This window comes from Mirounga leonina, unplaced genomic scaffold (assembly GCF_011800145.1).
Source record: "Mirounga leonina isolate KUSES-001 unplaced genomic scaffold, KU_Mleo_1.0 Mir_126, whole genome shotgun sequence".
Classification (NCBI taxonomy): domain Eukaryota; kingdom Metazoa; phylum Chordata; class Mammalia; order Carnivora; family Phocidae; genus Mirounga; species Mirounga leonina.
The window spans coordinates 27,025,814-27,045,361 of NW_023270314.1; the positions used below are offsets into that span (position 1 = coordinate 27,025,814).

The 19,548-nt window shown below is 43.1% G+C and overlaps 1 protein-coding gene across 3 annotated transcripts in view; it reads right to left on the reverse strand.

The window, feature by feature from the left end:
- Positions 1-19,183, reverse strand: part of DIP2B (disco interacting protein 2 homolog B) — a 222,372-nt gene extending 203,189 nt beyond the window's left edge. For 2 of the 3 annotated variants that reach the window (XM_035002678.1, XM_035002677.1), the window contains exon 1: positions 18,960-19,059. In XM_035002678.1, the coding sequence (XP_034858569.1) occupies positions 18,960-19,059 (100 nt within the window). Of the gene's footprint in view, positions 1-18,959 lie in introns of all 3 variants that reach the window. The other variant, XM_035002676.1, reaches the window with a different exon arrangement.
- Between the last annotated feature and the right edge of the window lie 365 nt (positions 19,184-19,548).

Below are 19,548 nucleotides of genomic sequence, written 5' to 3' on the forward strand. Positions count from 1 at the left end.
TCTCAACTTCACTCAAGGCTCAAATTTCTGTTCATTTTACCTCAAATAGGAAAAAGTGAGCCTCCTGCACTGCCTTTCCTCCCGACTTCCCTGAGAGTCCAAGGACAATCTCCTGCCGGTTGTGGGTCGCAATGAAATGGGTTCTCACTGGTATGTGTATTCCCTTCTCTCAGCTCACAGCCACTCCCTACATTTCCGTCTGAGACTGGAGACCTCTTGTCTCACCTCCTCTTACTCATGCTCCCTGGCACATCCTTACCTCATCTACCCTTTATGTGTGTCTACAATTATATATCCAGAACTTTCCAAATAAGCATAGCTGCTTAAGTGGGAGTGGCTTTTTCGTAGGACTTCACAAAGCATTTTCCAAGGATATATAAATGATACTCATTTTTACTTTATTTTTAACTCAGAGAATACTCGTAAGACCATCAGGAGAGAACTCGCCCAACTTCCTCCTCCACCACCTATAAATATCTGCCCCTGTTCCCATTCTTTCTTCCTTTCCTTCTGTTTCAGCAGGAGTCACTTCTGGTATCCTGGCTAATCACAAGCAGTGCTTGGAATCTCACTTTCCTGACTCATGGGGACCATGCTCCATCATGTCCTTTCTACTCTATACCTTCAACCTCTCCTCTTCAAGACCTCTTACCCTTCACCCCACAAATGAGCAGGCTCAAGTCTCTCCCCTCTTAACATAATTCATTAATACAGCCATCAAACATTTATTGACCACCTACTATGTGCCAGGAGCTCTTTTCTACCTGGCATAAAGTGGTGAATAAAAGGAAGTTCCACTCCTCATGCAACTTACTTTTTTTTTTCTTTTAAGATTTATTTATTTGAGAGAGAAAGAGAGAGAGAGGAGGGGCAGAGGGAGAGAATCTTCAAGCAGACTCCCCGCTGAGCATGGAGCCCAATGCAGGGCTTGATCTCACAACCCATGAGATCATGACCTGAGCCGAAACCAAAAGAGTCAGACGCTTAACTGACTGAGCCACCAGGCGCCCTTGCAACTTGCTCTCTAGTGGGGAGAGAAAGAAAGAAGAGAGAAACATATAAGCATCCTAGCTACTATTCTTTCTCTCCTTCACTTCACACGGTTTGGCTTAAAAGAGCAAGGTACACTGCCTGCCTCTACTTCCGCTTTCTCTTCCATCTTGGATTCCTTACCACACTATTCCCAACAGGTTTGCAGTCCCCTGCCCCAACACAATTAAAACAGCACAAGCAAAGGTCACCACCAATGATCTCCTCTACTTGCAAATCTCAATGGCATTTCTCAGTCTGCTCTTGGTTACACTGTCCGCAGCCACAGGCACTTCCTGCAATTTCCTGTTGCTCTGCTCTTCTCCCTCTTTGGCCATGCATACCTACCTCTCTGACCGCTTTTTCTCAGGTTCCTTTTCTTCAGCTTTCCCCTTACATGGTGGTGCTTCCAGAGCTCTGTATTTAGTCTCTTCTCATTCAGTGTGCTCCCTTTGGACCATCATGCCCATGGCTTCATGATCAGTGATGACCACTCAGGAATACTGAATGGGTGTTATCTTTAGGACAGGCCCTTCTAAAGAGTTACACGCACATAGCCAACTGCCTGCTTTGGATCTCCGCCTGCATGGCCCAAAGACCTCTCCAATTCAATAATACTGCATTTATCTCTTCCCATTTATCTCTTTGTTCTTCTTCCTCTCTTCCCTGTATTAGGAAATCATGCCATCTTCCTCTCAAGATGCTAAGCCAGAAACCCTAGAGTCAACCTCAGTTCTTCTATCATATCATATGCCCTCCTCTTACACACTAGTCCCATCAATTCTGCCCCCTACTTGTCTTTGCAGGTTTTCATTTCCTCTGCCCATGTTAGCATTCCTTAGGGTTCTGGCTGAAATACTCCTCTCTGTTTCCTGGGTGAACTCATCTATTCTCATGGCTTTAACTATCATCCTATTTTAGATAAAGCTGGAAGCCAAATTTGGGTTCATATACCCAATTCAGATACTCTTCACTAATCACAACTTCTGTATGGATGGAAGCTTTGGGAGTATAAAATTATAGCAGCACAGTGGCATAAAAGACTTAGAGGCCTTACCAGGTGCCAGGCACTGCTGTAGTCATTATACTTGTATATATTAACTGATTTTGTTCTCACATAAATCCTATAAAGTAGACGCTATTCTTATCCACATTTTACAGGTAAAGAAACTGAGACAATTGCAACTGACTACAAGGTGGACAAAAAGTAGGAATGAAACCCCACCTCTAATGAATAACTCTTTTTTGAACAGTTGTAAGGAAAAGTTAGAAGGTGATCAAATCAAATTCTGGATTCTGAAAAATTTACTTCTGATAATGATAATCATCTGTTAGTTAATAATAATCACCTTAGTCATGTTTTAAGCTGATAATCATGTTAATTACGTTTCTTTCGCTCTTTACTGAAATAGGATAATCTTAATTATTAAGACGTTTCACAAGTCTATTTCTCAACCATGAAGATAAACTAGAAGCTCATGAGAGAATAATGGAATATTTGACATTTTACTGTATTTATGCCATGTGCAAAATTAAAATAAATTTAGTATTTGAACAATATCTTGGGCATAGATATTCAAATAGGCACCTGAGAGAAAATTGGTAGGACCTAAGATAAAAGTGTTGTTGTGTATGTACAGCTGGACATACTACGGGTGGCCCATGAATGTCCTTGGAAGTCTAGTTGGCATATACTAGGTTAAACTGACCAAAGGCCTGACCTAGTTCAACAAACCTAATATTTACCACACGGCTAAATATTTCACTTCCCTGGTTTTCCAACATTTTAAAAAAAATTTTTTTATTTGAAAGACAGAGAGGGAGAAAGCAAGAGGAAGGACAGAGGGAGAAGCAGATTCCCTGATGAACAGAGAAGCCTGATGTGGGGCTTGATCCCAGGACCCTGAGATCATGACCTGAGCTGAAGGCAGACGCTTAACCAACTGAGCCACCCAGACGCCCTGGTCTTCCAAAATTTTGCAAAAGACATGTGGCCAAGATAAGATGTTGGAAAACCAGGCATACAAAATATTTAGTTTTTCCCAAGCAGTTAAACCAAAATGAAGGTTGCCAACAATAACTGTTCTACAGAAAAACCCACCCAATTAGCTTACACCCCAGATCAGATCCTGTGGGTAATACATTTGGTAAAGGTAAAAGGGGAATCAACTTTCCATGAGCAGAATACAATGAAAGAGAAGGGGTGTATGCCCCCCGATGCAGGGGGCAGAGTCCCTCAGGGGTGTGCTCCACTCTCATCAAGCACTGTATACTAGGTACGGCACTATCTCTCCTGTTAGGTAGCTGCAATAATAAATATCAGCCAAACTGAATGAGCAACGTAGTCAGCTGGGCTGATGAAATGGAAAGTTGTCACACATCATCCAACTATAAAAGTCACATGGAAAATCAGAGGGCACAAATAGGTGAGGGAAACAAAGGAAAAACAAACAAACTTCAGAAACTAACCAATGCCAGGAAACATCCTGAGCCCCTGAGTTCCAGCCCTGACCAGCTCCCACAGGGGCTCCTTTTCCTTCCTGCCAGAGGCCCTGGGGCCAGAGCCCACACTTCTTTACTCTGTAAAGCTGCACCATCTAAGGAATCCTGGTGGAATCTTCTCCTTGTAAAGTCCATCTGTTCCCTGAACAAGTGTCTGCTGAGAGTCTTCTATTCTAGGCTCTGGGCATCCAACAGGGAAACAGGACAGCAAGGTCTCCGCTCCCACAAAACTAACATTTTACTAGGGGAGAATCAGATAAATAAATACAGGAACAAGATCATATCAAATGGTGGAAAGCATTAATTAAAAAAATTTTTTTTATTAATTAAAAAATTTTAAAACAGAAAAAGAAAGTAACAAGAGAAGTAAAGGAGAAAAGTGGGAGGAGTTACTCGTTTGAACTTGATCAGGGAAGGCATCTCCGAGAAGGTAACTTTTAAGCTGAGACAGAAAGGAGGCAGAGCTGTTGGCCCAGCACAGATCTTGGAGCGGAGCATTCCAGGCAGAAGCAAAACAAGAAACAAGGAGGTGGGGACAAGTATGGTGAGTTCAAGGGAGAGGAAAAAAGCCTCACTGCCCTTGGGATTTTGTTCAAGTGCCATCTTAGGACGAGGTTGTCCCTGACTACCCTATTTTAAATTGTAACCACTGAGCCAGCCCCAGTAGTGTTCTCTATTCCCCTTCTCGACTGCTCTCCTTTGAAATTTTTACCATCTGACAAGCAATATATATTACTTACTAATTTCTGTCTATTCCTACAGAATGTAAGCCCCTTAAGGGCAGGGATTTTTGTTACTATAACCACTGCTACATTGCCTGTACCTGAGTAGCACATTGTAGGCCACAGTAAATAGCCATTAAATAAATAAAAGGGAAAGGGAACAGAAGGAGGGAGGGAAGAGTGAAAAAAGAACGGAGAGAGGGAGACAAGGAAGAAGTCAGCCAGCGTGGCTGAAGCACAGCAGATGAGAAGAACAAATGAGGGGTCGAGACTGTGCAGGCCTTGGAGAGCACAGAATGGAGTATGAATTTTATTTTAAGACAAAGAGAAGCCATTGAAGGGTCTTAAGGCAAGGAAGCAACATGATCAAATTTGTGGTTTAAAAAGCTCACTGTAGGGGCGCCTGGGTGGCTCAGTCGTTGAGTGTCTGCCTTCGGCTCAGGTCATGATCCCAGGGTCCTGGGATCGAGCCCCGTGTCGGGCTCCCTGCTTGCTTCTCCCTCTCCCACTCCCCCTGCTTGTGTTCCCTCTCTCGTTATGTCTCTGTCAAATAAATAGATAGATAGATAGATAAATAAATAAATAAATAAATAAATAAATAAATAAATAAATAAATAAATAAATAAATAAAAAGCTCACTGTAGGTTCTACATGGAAATCAGTGAGAGAGAAGAAAGCAGGGACACTAGGAAGGAGCTAACAAAGCCGGAGACGAGCAGGTCATGCAATGATTAGCAATGATCAACAGTGGAGAGAAGCAGATTAAGGATCCTTCTCAAGGGACGCCTGGGTGGCTCAGTCGGTTAAGCGTCTGCCTTCGGCTCAGGTCGTGATCCCAGGGTCCTGGGATCGAGTCCCACATCGGGCTCCCTGCTCCGCGGGGAGCCTGCTTCTCCCTCTGCCTCTCTCTCTCTCTCACTCTCACTCTCATGAATAAATAAATAAAACACTTAAAAAAAAAGAAAAGGATCCTTCTCAAGGTGGTACCAAAAAAACTACGGATAGACTAGATATGGGGAGTTGGACTGAAGGAAAGAGAGGAATCAAGGATATGTCAGTTTTGTTTTTTTTTTAAAGATTTTTATTTATTTATTTGAGAGAGAGAGAATGAGAGAGAGCACATGAGAGGGGGGAGGGTCAGAGGGAGAAGCAGATTCCCCGCTGAGCAGGGAGCCCGATGCGGGACTCGATCCAGGGACTCCAGGATCATGACCTGAGCCGAAGGCAGTCGCTTAACCAACTGAGCCACCCAGGTGCTCGGATATGTCGGTTTTCAATTCATTGCTTCTCAGCTCCAAATCTACCCTCCATTGCCTGTTCTGTGAAAATTAAGATGGACCCTTTAAATAATTTCCCTTTGCCTGATATCTCAATGGTAAGCTTGGTCTGTAGGGGGTACCGGAAAGACACTGCAAGAGGAATGGTCTTTTCTTTCTGGTTCCAGTGTGCTTCTCTTGGCAGCATAACTAGAAGAACATCAAGAAGTTCGGTATTGCCGATGTCCTACGGAGTCCTAGCCAACTTAAGATCTTTTCTAATTTGAGAATTTAAGAAGGCAAGTGGTCTAATAAGCTCATGAAACTTTCATGTTTTCATAATTATTTTTCCTACATATACAAGGACTTAGGCACTTCATACTGTCCATTCATCTTTATTCAAACACTGTACCATACTGCTTTGAGCATAGTAATTTTAGACTCTGTTTTAACACATGGTAAAGCAAGGACCACCTCATGATTCTGTTTCTAAATTTTCTTGGCTATTCCAAAACATTTATTCTACCACATGCACATTGAGATTTTATCTAACTCCCCACCACCCAAAGAACTCTCCATTGGAGCTGTAATTGATTTCCATATAGACTTCCCATCTGGGAATATGTTATATTTTTCCATTTTTTCAGATCTTGCTTTTACATCCTTAAGACTTTACAATTTTCTTCACATGGATCCTGTGCCTTTCTTTTGATACTTATCCTTAAGTATTTTATATTTTTCAACACTATTATAAAGTCTTTTTCTCCTCACCAAGGCTGTTCACTCCCATACTTCCCTCTGCCAACATCCCAAAGATACCAAAGAATGCTATTACTTCCCACCCATTCCCATACTACCCTGATCCACAATGTCTGAGTTCTGCTAAAATCTTTTAGACTATTTTTTTTAAAGATTTTATTAATTTATTTGAGAGAGAGAATGAGAGACAGAGAGCACGAGAGGGAAGAGGGCAGAGGGAGAAGCAGACCCCCTGCTGAGCAGGGAGCCCGATGTGGGACTCGATCCTGGGACTCCAGGATCATGACCTGAGCCGAAGGCAGTCACTTAACCAACTGAGCCACCCAGGCGCCCTCTTTTAGACTATTTTATTCAGACAACCAGGTTTTCTGCTGCAATGTCTCTTCTATTTCAAAGATTCTTACTTAGCATTTATATTACACGTTCCCTGTCACTTGCTATATATGCAATTACATATATATTTTATATATATATCATTTATATATATATAAAACACATATATACATATGTTTCAAAGTCCAATATCCACCGTTTCCTTTCTTCCTCCTATCTTGGGGTCTCTGTTTTGCAATATCTGTTTGATTAGAGTATACTGCTTAGATTGGAGTCTGTGGGTGATACAATCTTTGAATCTTCACACACTCACACAGAGCTTTCTTTTGCCTAAAGGATGAATAATATCTAGACTGCATACAGGATTCTTTGGAGCAGAGACCTCTTCTCTAATCGGTAGATGTTTCTTACACCATCATCAAAGTTGCAGTATTGCAAATGACAACAGCCTATTTTGCTGTTGCTGTTTTAACTTTATCCTTCTATCTGGGAGCTTGTAGGATTTTTTTTTTCTTTATCACTGAATGCAGGAATTTTATCAGAATATGCCTACGTTTATGCCACTTCTCATCAGTCTCGCCTGGAACATGGTGAACCCATTCAAATCTGCAGTGTTTTTCCATTTGCAACCTTTTCTCAGCTCAGGGCATTTTTCTTCTATTACTTATTTCTCCTTCTAAAATTTCATTTTTTAAAAAAAGATTTATTTAAGAGACAGAGAGAGAGAGCACATGCATGTGGGGGGAGGGGCAGAGGAAAAAGGAGAAAGAGAGAGAAAAGCAGACTCCCCGCTGAGTGTGGAACCTAATGTGGGGCTCGATCTCACGACCCTAAGATCATGACCTGAGCCAAAGCCAAGAGTTGGACGCCCAACTAACTGAGCCACCCAGGCACCCCATCCTTCTAAAATTTTATCATATGCATTTTAGATTTCCTGAATCTAATTTCCAAGTCCTTAATCTTCGTGAGTTCCCACTTTAACTCTTGGTGTTCTTGTTCTAAGCTTTGAAATTGTTATTTTACTTAAACTGAGTTTAAAAAAGAGGGCAGTAGAGATGTACGCAAACTGCCATCTTCCCAGAATCATTTCAAATGGGATTTTTAAACGCTACCTTATCACTCAAGCAGAAAACAGAATGCTTTGGGGGGTCTGGTTGGCTCAGTCAGTTAAGCGTCTGCCTTCAGCTCAGGTCATGATCCCAGAGTCCTGGGATCGAGCCCCATGTCAGACTCCCTGCTCAGTGGGGAGCCTGCTTTTCCCTCTGCTTGTTGCTCCCCCTGCTTATGCACTCTCTTTCTCTCTCTGTCAAATAAACAAATAAATAAAATCTTTAAAAAAAAAAATGCTTCTATGTGCTTAAAAGACAATTACTTAAATTAATATTTTTAAAATCCAAACAGCTATTTGTTGAGAAGTTACTAGATTGAAAGCTCCTTGAAAGCAGGGAATCTGCCTTCTTCACATCTCTCACCCTCTCAATAGATCGTGTAAATAAATGTGTTCAATACACCTTTACTGATATACTGATATATTGAGCTTACGAGTTCCAAAAGGTAGAAGACCTTGCCATTACACTCACAAAATGTAAAGTCCAACTAAGGAGGCAAAAATAATGGAAACAAATAATAGTGGTCAGTTAAGTGTTAAACTCTGTTACTGAATACAGTGGTCTAAAAATAGAAGAGATTAATATGAATGAAAGCAGTCAGTTGGTTTCATGATCAAGGGAACATCAGCTGGGCCCTGGAATATGGAGAAATTTTAATAGGAGAAAAGGCAGTCCTGACAAAGAAAATAGTCATTGTAAAGACAGAAAGATAGGAATGGGTCTGTCAGGAAAAAGAGTGAGGAAACCAGTCTTACTATAATAGAAGAGCCTGTCAGAGACTAGTAAGAAAATAAGAATAGACAGGGAGGATGATGACAGTCTAGATTCATTCACTGATTGAATAGGTATTGAAAATACACATGCTGAAGGATGCTGCATGCTGTCCTCAAGCAGCTTACAAAAGGAGGTAAGAATAGGTATGTAAATGTTAACTTCCTAAGTTTGAGATCATTTGAAAAATAGATAAAACACAGGGGTAACATGAGAGATCAGAGCTTAGATAACGAACAAATGAGGAAGTTGGTGTTTTTAACAGGAAGTTCATCTTCCAGTACTTCCCTTGGTCCTTGAAGAAAAACAAGCAAAGAACTATGGGAGGAAAATTCAGACTGATGCTTTTTCTACACGTTCAATTTAAGAATGAAAGTTTCTCCAAGCCAGAAAGGAAATCCAATAATGTAAGAATGGCAACTCTTTAAAATTTTAAGAAAGAAAAAAAAACTTTTTGTAATCACATACGGTGACAAAAATTAATACTTATTATGGTGATCATTTTACAATATATACAAACATCAAAGCCTTATGCCGTACACCTGAAACTAATATAATGCTGTATGTCAATTATACCTCACTAAAGAAAAATTGAAGATAGCCTGTTTGCCTCAGTCACAGATTTACTAAACAAGAAACTATCAGAAGCTTCTACCTAGTAATTCCTGCTGGGTTCATTTTTAAAAAGGAGATTCAGGGACAAGACCGATCAACACCATAATGCACGCATGCCTGACCTGAGTTAAAACCCACAAGTTCCAGACTGATGAATAAAACCTGTACGCCTGAAACAAATAACATTATATGTTAAATAAAAAAATAATAATAAATAAATAAATATTTGGTAGACTTAAAACAAAAAAAACCCCACAAGTTCTAGGCTATGAGTAACTTGAAACAACATAATCCAAAGTTCTTAGAAAGAAACAAACAAACCCTACAGGTGCTTTAATTTATCATGAAAGCAACAGTCCTCTAAAAATAAAGATATTAGAGCATTATTCCTTCAAAAACAAGAAATAACTCCAAGAAAAAATCAACTAAAGTATATGTCATTTACAAAAATCCCTACATTAACTTATACATTAACTTTAAACTTAAACATTAAATATCCTAAGCACTAAAAACTCTTTCTGAACCAGAATGTAACCACAATCCTCTCTACAGTCCAGAAGCTCAAGTCCAATGCAACCAAGGATCTTTCAAAGACACCAGACCTGTGGATTTTCATTTAGGACTGTCCTCTGAAGCATCCAAAATATTTTCCTCTTGGGTTTCCCCTTTTCAGCTTCTGATCATCCTCACCTCAATTCAAGGAAGAAAAATTAATTTCACATCTATTCTCTGAGAATAGGACAGAACATTCCCATCCTTTTCCCTCCAGGGAGCCCCACCTCAAAAGCTCCAAAGACAGAAGGTGTAGTCTAAGAAAAGTGGGGACCAGTAGTTAGGATGGAGAAGAATTTTGCAGAAACAACTTGAAACATGATTCAGGGTGACAGAGGCAGATGGCAGTGTGGAAACCCATGGGGTTTGGAGCCAAGCAGACTTGGGTTCCCACCCCAGCACACTGTAGCCTCAGACTGCACGTTCTTTAACAAGTCTCTACAAAATGGAAATCCCACTTATCTTCAGCAGCTGTAAGATGAGAAACACATTTCAAAGACCTGCCTGAGGTCCCACAGTAAGCAGCAAACACAGTAGGGAGTGTGTTTCTCCCTCTCCCTCTGCCTCTCCTTTCCCCCAGCTGGTGCTCGCTGCTCTCTCTCAAACAAATAAATGGAATCTTAAAAAAAAAAAAAAAAAAAAATTCTAAATGACTGTTAAGTCCACTGTTCTGATCCCTTTGCCATTCATTTCAGAATGTAATTGTCACTGGCAGGGAGAAAGGGAAAGATCAGGGTATAGGGCCAGATTTGGCACACACTGCATTCCTCTCCATTTCAGGTGCTTTCTGCTGGCCCAGTTCTCTCATCATGATAATAGGAGCTATTTATTCAGCACCTACTTACTGGCCAGTTAGGGCATATGAAGAGCTAAGCACAGGGCCTGCTACATAATAAGCACTCAATAATAGATAGCTCCTTATACAGAGATCTTAACTTCCTAAAGGCTGGCTTCTTACAGGAAATTGAGTGGAACAGAAGTAAACGAGGCAGAAAAGGGGGAAGAATGTGCCAGAATGGGCATTTCTCAGAGAAAGGCAACGTGTACAAAGGCATGGAAGTGAAAAAGCACAGTAGTGCAAGTAGCTAGGCACGGCTAGAGAGGGGAGAAAATCATGGAAGACACAGGAAATGAGGCTACAAAGGCAAGCAGGTCTTGCTACGCAAAGGATGCTTGCATTTTATCCTGTGGATGGGGTAAGCCAATGAATAATTTTAAACAGGGGAGAAGACACGATAGAGAAGGATAGACTGGAGGGAGAAGGGTCTGGGAAGGGACTGGAGGCAGATGGATAAGTTAGGAGACTACTATAATAATCTCAGTGAGAGGTTGATAAGGGCCTGAACAAAGACCAGGGGCGCCTGGGTGGCTCAGTCAGTTAAGCGTCTGTCTTCAGCTCAGGTCATGATCCTGGGGTCCTGGGATTGAGCCCCGCATCCAGCTCCCTGCTCAGTAGGGAGTGTGTTTCTCCCTCTCCCTCTGCCTCTCCTTTCCCCCAGCTGGTGCTCGCTGCTCTCTCTCTCTGAAACAAATAAATGGAATCTTAAAAAAAAAAAAAAAAAACAAGAGCCTGGACTAAGACCAAAACAGCATGGATGGAGGGGAGGAAGAAGAATCAACTGGACTTAGTGACTATCAGAAGTTAAGGATGACCCCCAAGTGTTTGACCTGAGTAAGTGGACATTCCGAAGTAGGGTTCTGTGGAGTGGGCTGAAATAAGGAGTATGGTGTTGGACTTAAGTTACCAGTGTCGGGGAACCAATGGGATGTCTGGGGCTGAGGGCTCAGAGTCAGGCCTAATGAAGACACAGACCAGGAAGCCATCTCACAGCCAAGATGGCTAATGCCCTGGGCACGGATGAGATTACTCAGCAAGTTTATGTGAAGTGGGATGAAGGCTAATGACAGCTAGCAGGAACACTTGTATCAGAAGGAAGCCCAAAAAAGCTCAAGAGAGAACATAAGAAGAAAAAGGCGCCAGAAGGAAATGATGCCATAAAAGCTAAGGAAGGAGAGGGTTTTATAAAGATAACTATTCACCATATCCAACGCTGCAGAGAAAGATACTGTATCCAGTGGGTACTTTTCAGTCTGAAATTAGAAGTCACTGATGGCCTTGGAGACGGTTGGTTTGGAGGCTTGATAAGCAGAAGCAATGGACCAAGGAGTGAGCAAAGGAAAGGAAATGTAAACTACACCTTCTAGGATCTGTGAGAGGGAGAGAACGCACGCACACAAGAGCAAGCGGACTCCAACACAAAACTGTGGGAAGCTGCTTTTTTTAAGTTGGGAGAAATTTCAGCATATATATTTATAGGCTGAAGGGAAGGAACCGAGAGCCAAGTGTTAACTGAGAGGCTGAAGATGAGAGAGAGAGACAAAGACAAAAAGACTATGAATGAAGACTATGAATGAATAGATCAATCAATGAAGTAAGACGTCAAGATCACAGAAGAGAAGGAATGGGACTGAGATGGATAAACCACAGAACAGGCAAGGGGATATTTCTTCCTCTGAGAAAAGGAGGAAAGGGAATAGGGTGGGACCTGGTTCAGATAAGGCTCAGAGTGCTGAGGAGGGAAGTGGAGGGAGTTCAGCTTTCCTTACAAGCAAGCTCATAAGAATGGTTCTTAGCTTTGCTTCATAGTCCTCTTTAAGAAAATGATGAAAGGAATAGATTCTGCTCCCTAAAAAGACACATCAGCACTCACACTCAAAATTCTGCACATGATTTCAGAGTTTCCAGGTCCACTGAAGCCAACTCATGAATCCAAAGAAACTGCCTTTCAGAAGTGATCTTGTTTATAGATGAGCATCCACAGGGAAAGCAAACAACCAATTCATTATAAACACAAAGATATGAAAAACTCTCACTTAAAACCTCTAGAGTATGATCAATCACCAAAAGAGATGGGACTATTTGAGGTATACAATAGCACTAACTTAGACTCTAGGGTTAAGAGATATAGGAGACCATCCCTGCTTTTTAGAAAACTTAGAATTTAAAGACAATGAGTGACAAGAGTCCTGGATTTAGCAATGGCTTTAGAAAAAAGCAGTATCTTTAAAAGACAAAAAAGATCAACCTAGAGCTCAAGGGAGACAAAAATCAGACCCTTGGGTCTAAAGATAGAGGACCAGACAAGGCTGGTGGTAAACACAACTCAAAAGAAAAGAGGACGCAAGAAAACTTTTGAAGGAGGAACTGAAAGGATTTGTTCACTAAAGACAAACGGAGGACTAAGAAAAGGAAGAGATAAAAACTATCTGAAGGTTCTAAGCACCCACATGTGCCTTTTCATAACTGGTAGATGCCTGAGTCTCAGAAACTACGCTTAAATTTCAAAGCCATTTACCAGAACCTACTGCCTCGGAAATGTACTCACACCAGATGTCTGTATGAAACAAACCAGCTACTCTGCTCTGCTCTAGTCAACTGCCTGCAGTGACCCAACATGTGTTAAACCAAGGGTAGAGGGTGCCGACAGGAGCAACTGATGGTGCAGTGAGGTCTTTCTTTTAAAAAATACGTGCACAAATTGATTCCATTCATCACTTCATATACAACCATATTCTGCTAAGTAACACGAGATACTAAAAACAGCCAAGTCACCATGCATCCATTCACTATCAGAAACAATAAAGATTACATGCACCAAGCCAATTACTGCAGGCCACACACTACAGTCAGCTCGTTTTCAACCTTACAACTCCAGTGACATTGTCATTCCTTTAACAACTGAAGAAGTTAAAAAGAGGGAGGGTAGACAGTCTGTCCAAGGTCACAGAGCTAAGTGACAGGCCAGGAATGGGACCAAGGCCCACCAGATGCCAAAACCTGTGCTCAAATGGTTACACAACCCGGCCTCATACCAAAATCAAATCCCAAGACAGGGACTTCATGTTTCACTTTACATCAAATTGAAGTGAGCAAAAATTTACTGTACTCCTAGAACAATACAAGAAAGAAATAGTTGGGGAGCTACTTAAAGAAGTTTAAGTATGAATGACCTCTGTAGGAGCTTACATTGAGGTGAAATGAAAAACAATTTAAATAATTAGAAAATGTACTGGTTGGCAAAAACGACATACACTGCAAATGCTGTAAGGTTTGAAGCGAGGGAGCTCATAGCGGTCAGGGTTAGGTTGATTTAAAAAAAGCTGGCACTTGAGCTAACTCTTGAAGAGCAGTGGGGCAGGGGGGGGAGAACCGTAGTAATTATGATACAAATATAGTGCGAGGGCCCTTTTCAGCCAACCATCTGAACTTTCCACCCTGAGGTGCTAATCCTTACACAGGCTAGGAAAGAAAGTAGCCACCAGGGGCCAGGCTAAGAATGAAGAGGTAATGATTTTTTTTTTTAAGCCTTTATTTATTTGAGAGAAAGGGAGAGAGTAAGCGGGAGGGAGAGAGAGAGAATACCTGAAGCAGACTCTGCACTGAGCACAAAGCCCGACGCGGGGCTCGATCCCACAACCGCGAGATCATGACCTGAGCAGAAACCAAGAGTCGGATGCCTCACCGACTGAGCCACCCAGGAGCCCCTTAATGATTTCTTTCATTCAAAAATCCAGTTCAATGCTACGGGGCTGTCAAACGATACTTTTTCAAAATACACATCAGAACAAGAGTGCCCAAACGAGTGCTATCCTTTACAGTAAGCTGAATCATTCTACCAACAAATTCGTCACTTGTCTTCTGAACTACCCTCAAAACCAGTTTACATCACTCTACTTTTTTGACAGTCACAATGCAAATCAGTTTATAATCACTCTAATTTTTTTCAATCACAACTAGTCTGGACTCTAAAAGAACATCGGATTTTCTCTACTTGACTCCAAGTAACCTATAAAATGAAATTCCACCCTCAAATAAAATTTGCCACCCTGAAGATTTTCAAAGGAATGTGCCACAGGCTCTGACCACAATTCCTAAAGATGAGTTCCAACGTAAGATGAGTATGACCCACCAAAAATATATACACGAAAGTTTTAGGGAGAAGATCACTTAGATAATGCCCCATTTTGGTTATTTAAAAATCCACACCCCTGCTTTCCTTCCCACCCCTAGCAACAGGTATGACAACTACTTACCCGTACTTTTCTGATAAATGTATATCCTATGAATTCAAAACCATGTGTTGTATTTGGGGGAAAGTGGACCACTTTCCCACTGTAGATTAAACAGGAGGGACTCGCCAGTTTCCTGGCTCCTTAATTTTACTTGCCCACTTCAGAGACTGTGAAATATGATCTCTAGCCAGCACCTATCCCTTTCCCTCTTCAACTCCCCCACTGCTTCCCCACTCCTCAAGAAGATTTTCCCTTCAACTCCTGGCAAGGAGCCCTCTCTTATCCCTCCACCTTCAAGGTGGGCCCTACCAGCCTTGCAGGGCTGCCAAGATGAGTGATGGAAGAGGAGGAAGGGAGGATGTGATTGTGTTTGTTGTGTTTGTGCTCAGAGAAGTGTTCAAACAAGAAAAGGGAGAATCCCTTCCTGTGTTATTTTGTCTTAAATACCTTCCCAGTTGTCATCTTTGGACACTGAAAGACTTGAGCTCTTCCAACAAGCCACAGAAGTATGGGATTTATGTCCTTCTTTCCTTCACGCTAAGGACTGAACTGCACAAGCTCAATCTCAGCCGTCTCTACCGTGTCTCCACACGGCCCAATCTTATATTTAGAGTTCTCTGCTGTTTCTTTTCCACAACAACGACAAAGCAGATAGCTTCCTCTTTTCTTGGAAGGCAGCCTCTGGACAAAGCTCTACCATGGTCTCCTGTACTGTCTGGTTGGTACTGTCTGTGTGTGATTTCCCTTCTAGACTCAGGGCTCCTTGAAGGCTGACACAGTACCCTGCTCACCTCTGTATCCCCCGCACATAGTAGGCACAAAATAAGTGTCTGTTGAATCAAATAAGTGAATGATAGACTTGAAAGAGACTTCAGAAAGAGAATCAAGGGAACTATTTAGAATTGTGGCAAACAACTGTTACACAGCATTTCCTTAGAGTAAAAGAGAATAACTTGTGCCATAACAAGAAAGATATTTAAATCATCTGATGGTAACAGATGCCATAATTACATGGCAGCTTAGGATAATGGCACTTAGTAGATGAGTGACTTTAGATAAAACACTTAGCCTCTTCACCTTTCTAAGTCGTCCCTTCTGTTAAAACAAACAAACAAAACAAAACAAAGAAGGACAAGAAAAGGTGAGCGATGGTAATAATATCTATCTATTCTACCTAATCACAAAGTTGCAGCGAAGCCCAGATGACATGATGTATAAGATCATTATACAAATACAGTGTATTATATGACAGATTTAAACACGTAAGTCTCATCATTAGTGTTACTTAATATGCATGCACTTGAGTAAAACTCGTGAATAAAGTGACAACAGAGTTTCCTGTCAAACATATAACAACACAATAATATATGTGAATTATGAAAAAAATATGCACCACGGGAATACTTGTAGAAACCTCCTACCTATTCAATTCATCTACAGAAGAGCTCCGGATTACGTGTAACTTCACTTTAAGTGCTTCTCTGCACAGCTGCAGCCTCTTCTTTTTGGTGCAGAAGCAGGAGCTTTCAGGGCCAAGTCCACAGCGACCTGCCTGAAGCACCAGACACAGCCCTGGGCTCTGCAACGTGCTCTGCGGCAAACAGCTCACAGAGGCACAAACCTGCATTTCAGCACAGAGGTGGTGGAGCTATGACCAAAGCCTGCAGCCGAAAATGCAGACAAGCGCAAAGAAATTTCTTTAACAGCACACAGCTCAGACTATCACTATAATTAGGACCAACTACGGCCTGCATGAAAAAAAAATGAATAAAATCAAAGAATGAGTACACCAAAGCCAGCAACCCATGATAAACACAAAGTTAGAAGTACATTTTTTTTGAAAGGAAAAAAAGTACTTCTGTCAACAGAGCAGCAGCTGTAGAGAAAATGTACAATAAACAAACAAACAAGCAAAGATTCATTCAAAATATACTACAGACATCACAAGTAACACCACTCCGGAGATCTGGGGGTTAGTGGGTTGTTTTAACTTCACTTGAATTCCTAAAAACGTCTACCTAATTTCTCCAGTCAAGCATCCTCCATACTTTATTTTTTTAAAGATTTTATTTATTTATTTGACAGAGAGAGACACAGCGAGAGGGAGCACAAGCAGGGGGAGTGGGAGAGGGAGGAGCAGGCTTCCCGCTGAGCAGAGAGCCCGATGCGGGGCTCGATCCCAGGACCCCAGGATCATGACCTGAGCCCAAGGCAGAGCCACCCAGGCGCCCCCTCCGTACTTTATTTTTAAGCAAGAGAAAAAAGACAGATGGCCCAGATGCTGACACTGCAGGCCCAAGATTTTTCAACTGTTATTTCTTCCAGTTGTCCGTTGCTAAAAGAGATGAAATACAGGACAACACAGCATGAATCTATAAGAAACTAATTCAAACTAAGTATATGTCACCCAAAGCAATCCTGCATGCGAAAGCAAAGCATACATTTGTCCTTAACGATGCTGAAGGCTTGACATCCACAGTTTGTAGGAGTTTCACACCTTTCTAAAGGAGAGAAAGGTGAGCTAATCAGTGTGAGTCCTAGAAAGAGTTCCTCAGAATCATTTCTAGAAACACTCAGAGAAGTAAACAATAATCAGTTGGAAGCCGATATACCAAGAATAAGGAGCTTCCAGGATTTCCCTCTGTGCAAAAGCAATCAACTCCTATTTTTAATCTCATTCTGACACAAACATCCAGCCAAACCTCTCTCTTGCTGGCTAATCAAATATAGCTGATTTGTTACTATAAACTGTTTTAAAAGTCAGATGTGAATGGAAGTCATTACAGATTTAATGACAATGTTTTAGTATAGGAGAAGAATGAGGTTATCTTGAGAGGCAGGACCCATGGTAATACTCTAAATACCTCACAGAAACCAACTCACCCACCACCGCGGATTCTGGGGATGGGCCAAAAAATAACTTCCCAACTGATTAATTGAAAAATAATATGTTGGTAATTAAGTGCAAATGGAAACAGCACCTCCCTATACATTGGGAAAACCTAACAGGGTTATTAAAAATAATTATTTCCTTGTATGCCCAACAGGATTTATAACACTCAAATCTACTTCTGGTTTTTCATTGTAAAGGATTAACGGGGGGATGGGGAGAGAATGCCTCCATAAGTAAACAAAAAGTCTGAACTCTCCTGGGAACTTGTCACATTCTTCTCTTCCAATCAACAATATTTAATCCACTTTAAAAATGCTGGCAAAGAGGGCCTTTGGCAAGGAACTCGGTAAAAATATGCAACTCTGGGGACACCGCCACAATACTGACATCAAGCTTGTAGAAAATGCTGCTTTTGTCTCAGAGTCAGCCCCTGATAAAAACAGGAACTTTATGGAGAACTGATCACAACTGCACAAGAAGCCTGATCACATGCTCACAACAGAGCAACGTTTCTCTCATTGTTGTCCAAGGGACTTCTCTAATAGCAGAGGCTTGATTTATTCCATTTTTTTAATTCTCAAATCCAACCCTCCTTGTACCAATCCTGTCAAAGAGGATGCCGGCCAGGATTTGCATGTAACCGGTGGCCACCCTCCTCTGTTGAAAGACTCCAAAAGGTGATCAGATGCGGAAAATTCACCCCCAACACAGGCACCAGGAAAAAGCCCTTATGACAAAGGTGATCTGCAAGCAGCACAGTGTGTGTCTCTCCGGGTTAATGCCACTGCTTCTAATGTCCCTAGGACCCTCAATGGCCCACCCTGCTTCTCCCTCACTCCTGTCACTGGGGAGGCATCTTGTATTGTTACAGAAGGAGGAAGAAGAAATGCTGCGGATTTCCCACGTATCTTTCTCTTTTTCGGAAGGGGGGAGGGGAGCTGAAACAGGCGCGGGGCCCTCCCCTCGAAAAGGGCAGAGGAGGCCAGGAGAAAGCTGTCAGCCGCCCTGCTCGCAGCCTCAGCCCCCGCCCCCCACCGTGCCCAGACGCCCGGGCAGGAGCGCGAGGGCGCAGCTTTGTCTCGGGTTTTGAGGGGCAGGGAGTGCAGAAACTCCCCCAAGCAAGCCCCTGCTTAACCCCTTCCCAGAGAACACAACGAACGCCACGGGAAACCCACTTCGTGGGGGGCGGGAGCAGGGAGCCGACCCTTCAGAGCACGGGCCACATTTCCGGCACCCTCCTCCCGTCTCGCCCGCACGGCCAGCAGGGCGCGCGGCGGGGACCTGCTCTCCCTGTCGCCGCGACCCGCAGCGGCGCCCGGGCGCTCGCTCCCCCGCCCGCTCCTACCCTCCGAGAGCTCCAGCTCCAGCTCCGCCAGCTGCGCCCGCACTTCGGGCGGCAGCGCCGCCACCGCGGCCGGCGCGGGCTCCAGGCCTCGCTCCGCCATCCGGGCTCCGCCAGCCACACTCCGGAAGACACGAGAGGGGGCCGAAGGAGGGACGGACTGACGCGGGCCCACACCCCGGCTACAGGATCCGGCTCCGGCCGCCGAGCGCCGCCGCTGCCGCCGCCGCCGCCGCCATGAGCGAAAGTCACGTGAGCACGGCGGCCCCGCCTCCGGGCCGCGGACGCCCCGCCTCCGCGGCCAAGTCAGCCTGAGGACTCGCGAGCTTACGGCGCCCTCTACTGGGCATCTCCTGAGACGACGAGCCCAACCCCGCCGCCCCGAGCTCTCCTAAGCGAAACGAGCTCGAGGTGTTGACGGCTTGGACACACGTAGCGGGTACCTCTTACGAGCTCCCGGGAGCGAGGAGTTTTCAGGGGAGCCAAGCCTCACTTTTTCCGGTTCTCTTAGTGTGTTTGCCTTTGTCTTCTCCCCTCCTCCATTTTCCCAGAATTGACATCTATCCATTTATGAGGATCTGAACTCAGGCCC